Source organism: Eleginops maclovinus, chromosome 22 (assembly GCF_036324505.1).
Source record: "Eleginops maclovinus isolate JMC-PN-2008 ecotype Puerto Natales chromosome 22, JC_Emac_rtc_rv5, whole genome shotgun sequence".
NCBI lineage: Eukaryota > Metazoa > Chordata > Actinopteri > Perciformes > Eleginopidae > Eleginops > Eleginops maclovinus.
The window spans coordinates 2,060,364-2,075,343 of NC_086370.1; the positions used below are offsets into that span (position 1 = coordinate 2,060,364).

Below are 14,980 nucleotides of genomic sequence, written 5' to 3' on the forward strand. Positions count from 1 at the left end.
CACTTTAAGGTAAACAAAACATTAATCAAAGCAAGAACATGCACAGGTGATGGGTTTAAACGTATACATGCTCTGGTGTTAACAACTTCACAATTACATGAAAAAAGTTCAAAAAGCTTATCCCCAAATAACGTTCCTGCAAAGCACCTGTCACTTATGCACAGAAAATAGGATAAGGTATATATAAAAGGATATAGAACACAGGTAAATACTGTGCATTAAGTAATAACAAGCATTCATTTCTATCTTCTACCTGGAAAAGGTGTCTGCAGAGCTCATCTTTGACCAGTCCCATTAAAGACTGGTAGTTAGTGATGTGTGCCGCCTCGAGTGCAACCGTCAGCAGCTGCAGGCCCATGTGCATCATGGCATCAGTGTTGTGGCGGTCATGGGGGTTGGTCAGTGAGATCAGGAAGCGAAAGAGCTCCCTTAGACAGGGCAAGCCATAAGGGATGATGGACGCTCCTGCAAAGAAGACAAGAGTCAATACACCTTTTTCATGCAGGTTAACACTTGCATGAAACAATACTGAAACACAACTGGACAAAAATCTGAGAATTAAAATCCTGTTACCGTCTCTTTGTGTGGACTGAGTAAAGCGCACTCCTCGGGGGTTGACATAGTCCATGTCATGGATAGACGGGCTGTCTGACTGATCCGTAGTAGTGTCTTTGTCCCCCAGAACCTCAGGGATGGACTCCACGGAGGCCGACTGAGCTGGTCCAACTTGACTGCCCTCAGACTAGACACAATTGAAAACACATCATTAGTCATGATTAAAGTGACTAGCTCCAAAAAATACATTTCATGGATTTCACTTTAGCACACTCACTAAAAAGAGAAACAACTTCACAAATTAAAGATGGAAACAGGGTAAGCAAATCATTTTTTGTAATGTACCTGTGCATCTGGAGAGCCAGGCTCAGACCCAGGGAGCATGGTGGCAGAGGAGTTGCATTGCTCCAGGTCGGAGAGGTCCTCCCTGGAGGTGGCTTTGGAACAGGTGTCCAGTCCACTGTCTGTGGTTGTAGGACTGGAGACTGACGAAGCAGCACTGTCTGAGGCTGCAAGGCTGGAGGTGGACAAACCCTGCTCAATGAACGGGACGCCGCCTAACAGGAGAGAGATGCAGTCACACATAATGAAACGTTTTCACCGTGTACGTGATGCATTCATGTCTAAACTCCTGAGCTCTGTGCCTTCACAACTTCATACCATCCATCTGTTTGCATCTCAAATATACGTATCTATTATTACAATAAGCAGTATTTTATTTCACTGCACAGCATTTCATTTTACATCCTATTTTTAGCGCATCTTATTCTATTTTACTTGCATACAGTTAACTTCTCCTGCAACACTTGCACATAAGTCTTGCACAATTTCTATTGCTTTGTTAGAAAGCCCTGTGACTTTCATTGCATAACTACACTTTAGCTGTGCATATGACAAAAAATACTTTAAAACTTTGTGAACTTAAATACAACTTAATCTATTGAGTAAAATCAGAAGAAAACGTAAGGTCAACCACAGACTTATTATGTGATGCTAGAAAATAGGGCAGGAGTGTCAAACATACGGACCGTGGGCCACATAGGGTCCTATTTTGGCCCGCCGGATGACTTTGCAAAGTGAAAATGAGTAGAATTTGCACTAAATAATTACGGAGTAAACTTTAACTGCAATTTTCACAACTTTTATGTTTTTTGTATGTATACTTTGTATACATATACAAGGCAGGGGGATAACTTAACCTACTTCCTAAATAGTTCCCACTTGATTTGGTTTGGTGGTGTGTGGTTCGGGTGGTCAGCATCACTCCACAGATGTGGAAATTAAAGTAGAATAATTTCTAGATCTTGTCATGTAAAATACTATATAGTTAACTTCCAGATACCTGTGACTAAATGTTTGAGTAGATACACTGTGATCTGTAGGTTGTACTGCACATATCTAAACGATAAACTGAGGCATAAGATTGTTGAATTTGCACTTATTTCTCTTACGCAATTTCCGGTTGTTCATAATGTCTTGAAAAATGTATCCTTTTTTGCACTAAAACAAAAAGATCAATTTGGAGTTGTGGTTCTTTATATGTTATTATCCAATGATTTCACTGGTCCAGCCGACTCAAGATCAAATTGGGCTTTATGTGGCCCCTGAACTAAAATGGGTTTGACACCCCTGAAATAGGGTCAATATCATACAATTCATGAAAAATAAAAAGTGTTCCCTGTCTACTTTGCCCTACCATGATGAAAAAGAAAGCTGCGGAATAGAATATGATTTAAGCTTCTTCAGCATCTTGAGGTTGGGTCATTGGTTATTGGTGAGTGTTCACAGTTTGTCTGACCTGAGAGGTTGTTGTTGCTGAGGGTGCTGGGGTCCATCTGACCGGAGGGACTTCGGACCATGTGGTGTGGCGGCCTCGGTGAACGCTTTTGCTTCTTCCATTTGGATGACTCACTCATCCCACCGGCACGCATCTTCAACTGGAGGAAACACAGTGCATCACTTAGAGTTCTACAACATTACTGATGAAGGCCTTGATCATTTAGGAAGCTTCATGCCTCTTAAACTCTTCATTTTTTCTTTGAAACATAAGAGGTGTAGCTGTGAGCATTTCTAGTGGCTCCCAGCTTAAAGCGACAGTTCACCCCAGGATACATATTGTTCCTTTTACCTGTTTGGCAATCTGCCAATAATGATTGTCATAGAGTGAGTTGTTGAGTGTTGCAGATCCTGGCTGTAGGATGACTGCTTTCTCTCAAATACGCACCTGATATACTTCACAGCAGGACATGTTTTCAAAAATCATGAGCCAATATAATGTATGGACCCTGTTTGAGAAGTCTCATGTAGCTTAACTGATACACAGCACTGAGTAACATTGACTTAAGGACAAGAGGCCAGCCAACATACAAGCACAGCTGAGGAGGAACCCAATAATATCTCAAACTGAGTAGACATGCTTTGAGTGCTTTGGGTAGAAATAAAATTGTTCCTGAATGAAGCTGCTCAACAAGGTTTGTGGATTATCTTGAGCAACGGAGTCATGATTCTGAGGCATTTCTATTGAGTTCATTAAATGTATTTTCTTTTTACCTTCGATCAACTCGAGGGACATACTATGTAGTTCCATTATATTGAAGGTAAGACAAACATTGCTGGACTAAAATCACTTGTCAACTCACACCAAAACAATATAGATTGACAAATAGCACTATAGATAGGAAGAACATTTGGATTTTGGGGTGAACTGTCTTTTTATAGGGTATAATACATCTAATTGTTGTAGATGTTGTAAAGTAAAGCACTTTTTGAAGCTGTGCTTAAACGTGAAGGGAATGAATGGGACTCTGTCTTTCCAAGTGTCAGGGAGCATAACATAATTTAGTCTTTACATGATCCTAGTGCTAAACTTTTCGGCTTCAGTACAGTTGATAATAGTCATGCAAGGAACGGTCATTCAAACATCTGAAGCAAAGACAGATCTGCAATAATGTAACAACACTCGGGAAAAGGTGTAGATGCACATAAAAACAACAAGAAGAGAAACCCCTCTGGTAACCAGGTTAACACTGCGTAACATCTTAACTTGCTTTAGAAAAAAGAACAAGTGAGACATGCTTTATCCTGCAACAGCAGAGAGAACATGGGTAGCATGATATGCAGCAACTTAGATGTATGGGGGTGGAATTTAAAAACAAATCCTTTAATATAAATGTAATGTGAGCAATCACAAGCACAGACATGTCATATTGAGGTTGGTTTAACTTGCTAACACATCTAGTCCAGAATCCTCAGAAGGAAAAACTTAGTGAGGTCTTTAAATGAGAGTTACAGGGAGAGGTCTCCCACCTAAACACAGAAAGCCATCTTCCTTACCTGCACTCGTTTGTTTTTCCACATGATATTGTAAGCCTCAGAAGAGAAGGGGAGGGGCAGGTGCCCGTGATTAGTGATGGGTCACATGTCAGCATTGGGACCAACACAAAACACACGGGAACATACATGTTTGTGCATGGTGGCAGGGCAAGGGGGGTCCGAACAGAGTGCGGGGTGGGTGGGGGGGCGGGGAGGGCACAGCCACAAGAGAAAGTGCAGCCAGCTAATGAGCAGGCAGTGTGAGCAGGCGGGCAGACACCATGCAGAAAGCAAACATTGCTGCACTACTGCTACTTCAATACTCAGGGTCCACATCAACACTACAGGTACAACAGCATTACCACATTCCAGCAGAACAGGGAGACTCCACGACAAATGTAACATCTATTTCCAGCTCAGCTTTGGACTAAACCAACTAGCTAGCCATCATCCATGAAGTCTTCTCTGTTTCCAGTGTCGATGGACTCATTGCTGCCCTTGCATTACCACTACACTGGCATGCAGCAGAATAGTTCATTTCAGGATCAATCTTTTACCATTTCATGCATAAAGCTGAACATGGTTTTAACAGGCACAGTGGGCAGAGGTTCCCATTTGGAGTTTAGTGCATCATGCAACATCTCCAGTGTACGAGTCCACATAAGTAAATCAATAGGCCATAGAGTGGTGCAGGGAGGACGTATTTTTGTTTCTACAGATCGTTTTTTCATACATTCTTCAAACTCCAATAAGTGCTTTCTGTTGAGGAGGTGGAGTACATTACTTGTGTTACTTCCTCTGGCAAAATGTTTAGTTCGACAACATTTGCAATAAAGGTTTGTTTGGTCCACGTCCGATTTTTTTAATCCCAAATACCTCCGGACGAAACACACAGCTCCTCTCCTCGGCACAAGTTCTCCAGTGTCATTTTCTTCAGTGTCCACCTTTACCTTCAGCTTCACATGTTATGCTACTGCTACTATGCTTGGCACTGTACCCCTGAATATATGTCACCGTTGCGGCAGTGAAAGGAGTCCCCAGGGGACCACCGTCTTTCGCCACTTTTTCAAAGGTGTTGCTGTATATGAAAAATTCCCTGCTGTACACAACATTTTCAGGCACTACTGTATGGTGTATGCATTAAAAAATAATGTTTATTATTTGTGTAGACTACTCTTTGCAAACTGAATTACCCTCTGGGACAATAAAGACTATCCAATCCAGTCTATTCAAAATTCTAGCAGTTGACTGAGTATTAACAGGTTGCATTACAACATATTTATTTATGAGTGTTTGATACAGTGTGGTCCTGATGAATCAAGCCTTTTTCAGTCAGCCTGGCCCAGGCCAGCCTTACATTTTATCAGCAACACTTCAACGTTAGGAGGGGACATTGGTAACAAATTGCCTTTAAGGATGCTGTCACCCGATCCGTACCGGAAACCCGATCGGTTCGACGCATGTGCAAATACCCCGCTACTTCCCATGATGCTTTCTGAAGTATGTTGAAGCGATTTACTGCAGTTTTCTTGGATTTCATTAAACTAATGTTATCTTTGGTTTGATTCGTTTAAATAGAAGAGTTAAATTGGTACATTAAAATGAACAAGTTCCCGTTCTTGTTTTGGTGAATAATGTTTCAAATACGGAGGTAATTTGTCATGTATTAACAAAGAAAAGCTGGTAAAATGTTTGCATAGCTTAAATAAAGTCATTGTTAAAGTCATTCAACTATGAACACTTAAATATATCATGGTATACTACATTTATTCAGCTTTTGAAGAAATAATCAGATCCTTTACTTAAGTAAAAGTACTCATTAGCACAATTTTTGTGAAGACAAAGTGATCTCAACACTAAATGTTTTATCTTTTTTAAATGATTTATTTTTCTTTCTTTCTTTTTCTTTGTCTATAATGCCTTCAGTTTGTTAGTATTTTATCCGTTGGATGTTTGTGTTGAAACAGTTGTTCAATAAAAGTTTTTCAAAAATGTTGGCACTTTCTCAAAAAGGCGTAAACCATTATTAGTGACAGATGACAGATGCATCCATAGTGACAGATGACAGATGCATCCATAGTGACAGATGACAGATGCATCCATAGTGACAGATGAAAGATGCATTTAAATCTCAATGTTCCAACTTTCAATAGTTTAGAGCAACTCAAATGTGTCATGGTGTAAAGCTGTTTAGCTGTTTCATCTTAAAGGGAATTGATTGAGTGATGATTTAATGGAATTAAAAAGTGTGTGAAAACACTGAAAAGTTAACAGCAACTCAAAGCCCACCCATACATCCCATCAATAAGTCATGTTAACGCGGCAGAAATAAGATCCTAAGGATACAGGATGGGTCTGTGGAAAGGAAAACAGGCAGCAGAGAAATGGGCGACTCAAACCCCCCAAAAAAAGAATGTGATAAAAATACAGAAATGAGATTAGTGGGGACTGCGTATTTAGGAACAGAGGACAGAAATAGGATAGTTATAACTGGCGCATTAAAAGGTTGATCCAGACTTTAAGAGCTCATTATTGTGTTGCATGAATGTTGTACATTGTGCTGGAATAGGTGGTTGATCATGTTCAGCTAACATGCTATTTCATCAATAACAAGAAAAAGACAGAAACCTTAAAAACAACACAATGACAATGACAGTGAGATAAACCAAGACTGGAACAAGGGAACAATAACAGGGCACAGATGAAATAAACATTCAACATTAAAGTTCTTTACCTTCTTCATGTTGGCACCAACATAACTCTTGGCCTCCTCTTTGAACTGTGGTAGTCTGGAAGGAAACATACACAGTTAAGTTGAGACCATGTTTGGGAAAGGCCTCCTCTTGTAGATACAGGAACGTGAATATCAAGAACTAGCAGGTAAAAGGTTTAATTGATGGTTTAAAAAAAACTCCATATTCCATGATGGAGGGAAAAAAGGATGTATGCAGCGCACATTTCCATCGGAACTCAAACTATATCAAACTGAGCAACACAGAGCATGGGGTGGTGGAGCACACAGATGTTGTGAGGCTCAACTCCTCAGGTGACTCCTCCAAATTAGATGTGAAATTAATAGTTACTTAAAGGTCCCCTATTATGCAAAATGCACTTTTTACTGTCTTTTCTACATAAACATGTGTCCCCGGTGTGTAAGGAGACTCACAAAGTGTCAGAAGATACAACCTTCTCTCTTTTCTTCCTTACCCACATCTCTAAAATAAGGGTACAAACGAGCTGATCCAGATTTGCTTCGGTTATGACGTCATAATCGAAATGTGGGCTGGCTTTACATTGAACTCCTGACAACGTCCCGCCAATGTGACATCTCCCAACCTATCATCCCCCATATACAGTCACGAGCTGAATCCCCTCCGCAATACCTCTGTGTGTCTGTGTGTTTAGCAGGATTTCTGCAGGAGGGACTTAAAGAGTTGTTGTATATATAATACATATAATGTCTCTGTTCTGGAACAGGGGTGAAATACAGGGGGATGAGGCATGCTACAATGGGTGATCTGTTTGGTATTTTGAGCAAAACACGTCACTGACATATTTTATATAGATATGGCCCTACAATATATTGTTCAAATATAGCACAATAGGAGACCTTTAAATGCTTCACTATTATGGCTTTAGCTTTACTTTTAGCGTGTTCATCACAGTTCATTTGAATCCAAGCTGACCCTGTTACTCAATAGCTTGTAGAAGTGATTTGATGCTGCTGTGGGGTACTCTGACAGCAGCACGACACTATAAACAAATAAACTAAACTAAACTAAATTAGCACTAACACTATTTATTTGGTTTCTTTGTGTCTTCAGTCAGGACCCAGACTAGGGACTCAAAGCCAGAAGAGCTGTAACTATGATTCATTATTTGAACTATGGATCATAAACAATTTGCTCAATACTTGCAAAAGCCATTTGGGCATTTTATTCATCGTAATTATTTATGGCTTGATGAGCACATTGCCTATTTTTTTAAGTTAACTTTAATGAACCTAATTATAATACAGTTTTCCTAACGTTTTGCTTTGTTTATGGACTGCCCTAAGTTTATGTTATTTATAGAAAATAATCATAGCAGATCATAGTGTGACCTCTCAAGTGGGCATTCTCAGTTATAAATTATAAAAAAGTATAAATGGAAGTCTGGAAAGGGAAAACAAAAGTTTTTGAACGCACGCATCGCTAGTTGTATTTTTGTTTCTATCAATTTACTTTGTGCTGTGCAGGGTTAGGGTTAGTCCCAAATCGGAAGTGGGCCGACAAAGCATTACTTGAAAACAAAGGAATAAAGCACTTAAATGGAATGATGAAGGTCTCTGGGTTTTTTCATTCCATGCGAGTCAATACTCGAAATGTGCCCTGCAGACTAAGTGGCCTTTGAACATTTGGTTACGCCTAATCGACCAAGTTTCCGAAACCCATAGAGATTTAATTTACTCTAATGAAATGTAACAGGTGGATTTCTGATATATTCCTAGCTAATAAATTGCTCCAATGATTAACAAATGATCACAATGGATGAAAACAATGAACAGATTGATTCAGTTTACTTCTGCCTTCATATCCAAATTGTTTGTTATATCCTTCAATGAATAGGCATGCACTGTAACTGTAATACTAAATTGCCACAGTAAGTCTTTGTGTTTTTTATTACCAAAAACAGAAGAAAAAGTTCATCCAAAAGGAACGTGGGATTTGTCTTGGCTAAGCACATTTTAAAAAAAAGGCAATATCGCAGTGGGAATCTCCATATTTTAAACCTGAGCCATAAATAAACTTTTCCAGGATTGGGAGTGTGTGTGTGTGTGTGTGTGTGTGTGTGTGTGTGTGTGTGTGTGTGTGTGTGTGTGTGTGTGTGTGTGTGTGTGTGTGTGTGTGTGTGTGTGTGTGACTAGCTTCTGTGGACTTTAAAGCTTTACAGGAAAATGAGATGTCACTAGCAGTCACGCACACATACACACAGACAAACACAAAAAACAAAACGGGCCTGCCCCCCCCTGACATTAACTGGGCATTAATAGAGTGTTGTCTTGCGAGCGCCATTATTGGATGATCTGTGGGTCCAACAGATTAACATGCCTAATACTTTCAGCAGGCAATCTTAGACTCCTGAGGAGAGCTGTTCATCACTCCCTGGTGGGGGGAGGGGCAGCGCAGACACTCTCACATCTCTATTATCAAGGGTCTGAGGCGAAGTGGGGGCTGGGAGTTTAACATGAGGATAATGAGGTGTGTGTGTGTGTGTGTGTGTGTGTGTGTGTGTGTGTGTGTGTGTGTGTGAGAGAGTGAGAGTGAGAGTGAGAGTGAGAGTGTGAGTGTGTGTGTGTGTGTGTGTGTGTGTGTGTGTGTGTGTGTGTGTGTGTGTGTGTGTGTGTGTGTGAGCAGTATCAGAAGGATCTAAATTGAAATATGTGGTGCAGGGAGCCTCTGTTTACGACTGTGGTTGCCATGCTCGCCCAGTAAAACCTTTTAAAGTCCCGATAACAAGGTGCCATACAAGAGTCCTCCCAGTAAATAAAAACAGGCTGAGAATGCTTGGTAGGAGCGTCAGCGCATGGTGACAAGCTTGGCAAAAACCAACACTGGACTTTACTGGAGGAAAGATAATCCATCACTTTGAGGAAAATCTTGTGTCAAATAGTCCTGCTGGAGACGTACGTGCCGTCAGAGAGCAGGTGAATAACACCAGAACTTTATTCTGAGCTCTGTTTGTTCTGCAGGTGTGCTCCTTCACATTCAGATCAGCAGGAAGATTTTTTTTGTAGCAGATTTTCCTGATTGCTTCTGTCTGGTATCGCTGGCAATGCTAATTCTGTATTTGTATGTATGTGTGTGTGTGTGTGTGTGTGTGTGTGTGTGTGTGTGTGTGTGTGTGTGTGTGTGTGTGTGTGTGTGTGTGTGTGTGTGTGTGTGTGTGTGTATGTGTGTGTGTGTGCTTCTTAGTATTTATGGGGCTGGGAGCTGTAACTTCATCTGTATGCAGATCATGTGTTGTGCAGCTCAATTGGCTCATCCCCTTGTCTGTGACTGAATGTGACTGGCACTCTGATGGACCTGGACTGGCTGCTTGGTGAGGGGGGGGGGTGAGGGGGAGAGAGGAGCCCTTATGCTAAATGCCAAAGGAGAAATCATGTTATGGCATTAGTGAATCAGTGGCCCACTGACCCTGTGCACAGACCAAAATGAAATTCATGAGCTTCACGGAGAATAATGAGGCCTGAGAGACAGATATATGCAGGGAACTGATGATGTGTAATCCAGAGGTGATGAACAGCGCAGTAGCAGTCCACCTGCTCTTCCTCTGTGGAGAGGGAACTTAAGAGTATAGGGATTTGAAATGACTCTTTATGTGTTGTTCAAGATACAAACAGTGAAGCACTAATGCTGCATGCGTCTTCATCAAACACAGTCCTTACCTAGAGAACAGTAGCTGCACCATGTCAACCAGTGTGTGTTCAGCTGATTTCCTGAGGAGCTCTGCAAACAGACGAGAAACAGACATTACCAACGACCCGCAGGAGAAATAGAAGCAAGCAAAGCAGAGACATTTTAAACTGATCACTCACTAACGAGTCCAAACAAAGCTGAGAGCGCACGAGCAAGAGGAGTGTATTTTTTTATTTTCTGAATACAAAATAATATGATAACAGTTTAAGAAAAAAAAACAAATGTAATTATATTTGCTACTGCTAGAATTAACTGATGGATGTTTGACATTGTTGAATTCAAAACATTTCAAAGGCATGATGGGGTGAAAGGAGTCAGTATTTTTACAATCAAATATAAATGGTTATAGACAGTCTTATGTTTATAAGCCATTCATCACCTCATACATATTAATATTGACCCATTTGGAGGTTGTGACCCCACAAGCCCGGTAACCACTGATTTACATGATGGTCAAAAACTAAATAAATAAAAACAGGAGAGGCCTATGCTCCAAAAGGTAGAAGTTACTCAAAAAACGGTGTTGCATGAGTTGATGTGGTGGTAATGGAAGCATACCATCTAAAATGAGAAATGGATGTGGATAAGTGTGTGATGCTACTCACCACTCAGACGCATCTCGAAGCAGATCCTGAAGCAGGACTGCATGATCTCACAGACCGACTCGTTGGTCAGATGGGCTCCGACCGGTGTGAGCAGCAGAGTCCTGAGGACCTGAAACACAGCGTCACACCAATGTACTCAAACCCACACTGGGGGGAAATCAAACTGTGCTGGGATTTACGAACAGAAGGAGAAGTTATGCACACCACAATGTGTGCTAACATGGGCAAACTTCAAAGATATTTTATGAATAAAACACACATGATAAAATATTTAAGAATGTTGTCTGCTTTCTTTTTGCCTCTGCCAAACCAATGTTTTTTGGTTTTATTTAAAGAAGAATTATTATGCTCATCAGGTTTAAATTAGTATTTCTGGTGTCAAAAGGCTGACAATTTAAAAAGGAATTGTGCTTTCAGTGTCTGCACTGCAGCAGCTATCTCCTATCTGCAGCAGCAGTATCTACTCCTATCTAGCCAGAACTTTAAACAGCACAGGTTCCAGTTCAAATCTGATCCAAATGTGTAGAGCTCCTTATATAGAGCTGCGGAAAAAATTAAGAGACCACTTCTGCATTATCATTTTCTCTTGTTTTATTATTTATAGATATGTCTTTGAGTTCTATTATTATTTATTTTATGTTATTATATTCTATAAACTACTGACAACATTTCTCCGTGTTGGAATTCAACAGACACTGGAACGGCTGCCATACATGTAGAGATAAAGATTCAAGAAACATTTGGAGTAGTCTCTCAATTTCTTCCGGAGCTGTATAAGATCTGTAAACAGTAAACATACACTATGCTTTACATGTGTCGTTACAGGTGCATTTCTGAGATACGACCTACAGAGCCGAGTAAAGAAGAAAGCATTTGCCCAGAGAGTACAATAAATACAACTCCAGGCAGTTGGATAATCTGGCTTTTACTTCGCTATTGTCAAGACGACTTCTTCTTCTTCACAAAAAAAGCTCCTTTCAATGTCTTTTCTAAAACTGAAGAAAATTAAATATTCTTTAAGAGGCGAAACCTCTAGGTTTTACACTAAGTGGAAACCCTTCTTAACCTTCTTCTAATTTATCCTATTGTTGTCTACTGATTAATGGACTGTATTGTTTTAGTATTATTCTTTATTATTTTGTATTTATTATTTATTTATTTTGTTAAGTTCTGTTAGTCAGTACATCACTCTCTTACATCTGGTCTGTTCTAGTTATAAAGGTGGTTTAAATACTGTACGCCTTCAAGTGAAGGTCAATACAGTTAATACAAAACAGTAGAGACTAAGCTGATCACTAGTAGCTTTGAACTGTAACATTTGTAATTGAGGCTCTATCAGTGTACCAAATGTCTTTTCTATGTGTCTTCAATAAAAAAGAAGAAGAAAGCATAGTTTTTACTTGTGTCCAAACTACACGTATGTTGTAGGGCCTCAGGAAAGCCACAGTTAAACATAATATAAACTTAACTCATTAGAAAAACTAAAGACTTCAAACTAAAAAAGCATATTCTAATGGAAGGCTGCTGCACTGAGCTGGATGAATTGACAACCTAATGAGCCGGGCTCCATCAGGTGAGTGCAGTCTGCTCTACGTACCTGTAGAATTTTCATAAGGACCACTTCATCACTGGCAGGGTCTGTTCCCACAAACCGAGCGTGTGTGACTGCATCAGCCATGTTCTCGATGGCCTCTGCTGCTGCTTCATGGTTAACATCTGCAAACAGACAAGAAACACACGTGTATCTGAAGGCTGACAAATGATATTTGTTTATTAGTTTAATGACAGCGTTCAGGTTGATATTGCCTATGGAACATATCATTTTAAATTTGGAGCATCTAAATCATGCAGCTCTGAAGCTGAGGCTGAGTATACAAATGCAACACACCGGTGTCTATCACAACTGGACCTTCTGTATCCCTGCCGGATTCTAATATTTTGTAGTTCTAGTCAGACAGACACGGTCACGGAGGCAGTCACTTACTTCAATTACTGTACTAATACCTCATTACACACCATAAGGCCTACTCCACTCAGCAACTTGATTCAGCTCAAGATTTTCAGGCGTTGGACGGACTATTTTTAATAATGTCCATCTTTTCCCTCAATGGTCGTCTTGAAAAAAGGGTACCAACAACAATTCAGCAACATCTTCAACTGTTGCCATTTCAATAACAATAAAACTTCAAATGAATTGCTACGTAGCACTTAGCTAGATCCTCTGTCTGGAGCCAGGGAACTAACGGGTCTTCTAGATACCCTGGAACCGTGGGAAAATCTGAAAGAATACGCCCATTGGCTACACATCAATATATGATTGGTTGATGAAATTGTCAATCCAAACGTACGCTTTCATTCAGTTTAATGGCCAGGGCAGTCTGTCAGGGATATAGATACAATGGTTGAAGGATATTCTTCCCAGAGACCCAGAAAAATATCCGATTGGTTGCATTTTATTTCTAACACAAAACCGCTCAAAGGCGTAGAGCATAGTTCACTAACCGGAGGACCGCGGTCCGGGTCCGGACCCTGACGCCGACCCATACAGACCCGGACCTATAATCAATACATTAATAAGGGATTTTCATTTTGACAGGACAATTCCATTTTAACCGGCGCCAACAGGGGTGAAAGAGACAAGTGAGCGATACAGGGAGATAAACACAAGAAGAACAGACAAGTGAGCGGGAGAGAGAGAGAGAAGACAGAGAGAAGAGTGAGGGGAGAGACAAGTTAGTGGGAGAGAGAGAGAGAAGGCGGAGAGATGAGTGAGGGGAGGGACGAGTTAGCGGGATAGAGAAGGCGGAGAGAAGAGTGAGGGGAGAGACGGGTTAGCAGGAGAGAGAAGACTGAGAGAAGAGTGAGGGGAGAGACGAGTTAGCGGGAGAGAGAAGGTGGAGAGAAGAGTGAGGGGAGAGATGAGTTAGCAGGAGAGAGAAGACAGAGAGAAGAGTGAGGGGAGAGACGAGTGAGGGGAGACAGAGAGAGAAGACGGAGAGGAGAGGGAGGGGAGAGATGAGTTAGCAGGAGAGAGAAGACAGAGACAAGAGTGAGGGGAGAGACGAGTGAGGGGAGAGACGAGTTAGCGGGAGACAAAGAGAGAAGGCGGAGAGAAGAGTGAGGGGAGAGACAAGTTAGTGGGAGACAGAGAGAGAAGGCGGAGAGGAGAGGGAGGGGAGAGACGAGTTAGCGGGAGACAGAGAGAGAGAAGGCAGTGAGTGGAGCACCAATGAGCACCTTCACATGTGTATGAGAATGGCCCTGACACCATTTCAGCCCTGATTTAAAATCCTGGCCGGACAGGATAGAGCTCAGTTCTCTCACTGAACCAAAGACAGTCAGTGAGGTAGAGGAATATAAGAGGGACAGAAAGACAAACCTTAAAACTGTTCAATTGTCATGATGTGTTCGGACTGATATGTTATATAATTGGCTAAAACTGTCAAGATGTGAAGCGGTTAAAGAGAAAGGGAGACTCAAGCTGCTGCTGCACTTTATTTAAACGTTCTAAAATTAAGCTCTTTTAAGATGCACACTTTTTCAAAAGCTATTTTATATATTTTCTCTATTTTATTTTAAATGCAGCCCGAGCGGAACATTAAAGAGATCTACAGTATTATACTGTATATCTGTGTAGTTCAAGTGACAATAAATATTGTTGTTTTTGAATTGTACTTTGTTTGTTTGATGAGGCAGTCAGTTGTTGATTACATGCAGACGTTGATACAGCTACTAGGTCACAGTTAATGTATATCACACTCATTCATAACGCCAGTTAGACATTTTGATGTTCCGGACCTTTGCTTGAGGACATTTTCTCTAACTGGACCTCGTTGGATTTTAGTTGAATACCTCTGGAGTAGAGCATGGACCGAGAAAGACAAACAAATCAACGTAACAATGAAATACTACAGATCAACAACACAGGTATGATTCTCATTTATTCATGTTATTTACATTTTGTTCATATAATTAATGCAATCTTTTTTCTGTTTTATCTGAGGGTTCCAGGGTATTTTCCGAATACTTTGAAGGCCCTGACGGTTCACC

The 14,980-nt window shown here is 40.7% G+C and overlaps 1 protein-coding gene across 2 annotated transcripts in view; it reads right to left on the minus strand.

Moving 5' to 3' along the window:
• The window catches only part of gbf1 (golgi brefeldin A resistant guanine nucleotide exchange factor 1), an 87,858-nt gene that overhangs the window by 24,896 nt on the left and 47,982 nt on the right, over positions 1-14,980 (minus strand). For both annotated transcript variants that reach the window (XM_063874793.1, XM_063874792.1), the window contains exons 5-12: positions 12,528-12,646; positions 10,931-11,039; positions 10,295-10,355; positions 6,602-6,656; positions 2,354-2,492; positions 901-1,112; positions 574-742; positions 254-465 (exon numbers count right to left, since the gene is read on the minus strand). In XM_063874793.1, the coding sequence (XP_063730863.1) occupies positions 254-465; positions 574-742; positions 901-1,112; positions 2,354-2,492; positions 6,602-6,656; positions 10,295-10,355; positions 10,931-11,039; positions 12,528-12,646 (1,076 nt within the window). The remainder of the gene's footprint in view (positions 1-253; positions 466-573; positions 743-900; positions 1,113-2,353; positions 2,493-6,601; positions 6,657-10,294; positions 10,356-10,930; positions 11,040-12,527; positions 12,647-14,980) is intronic.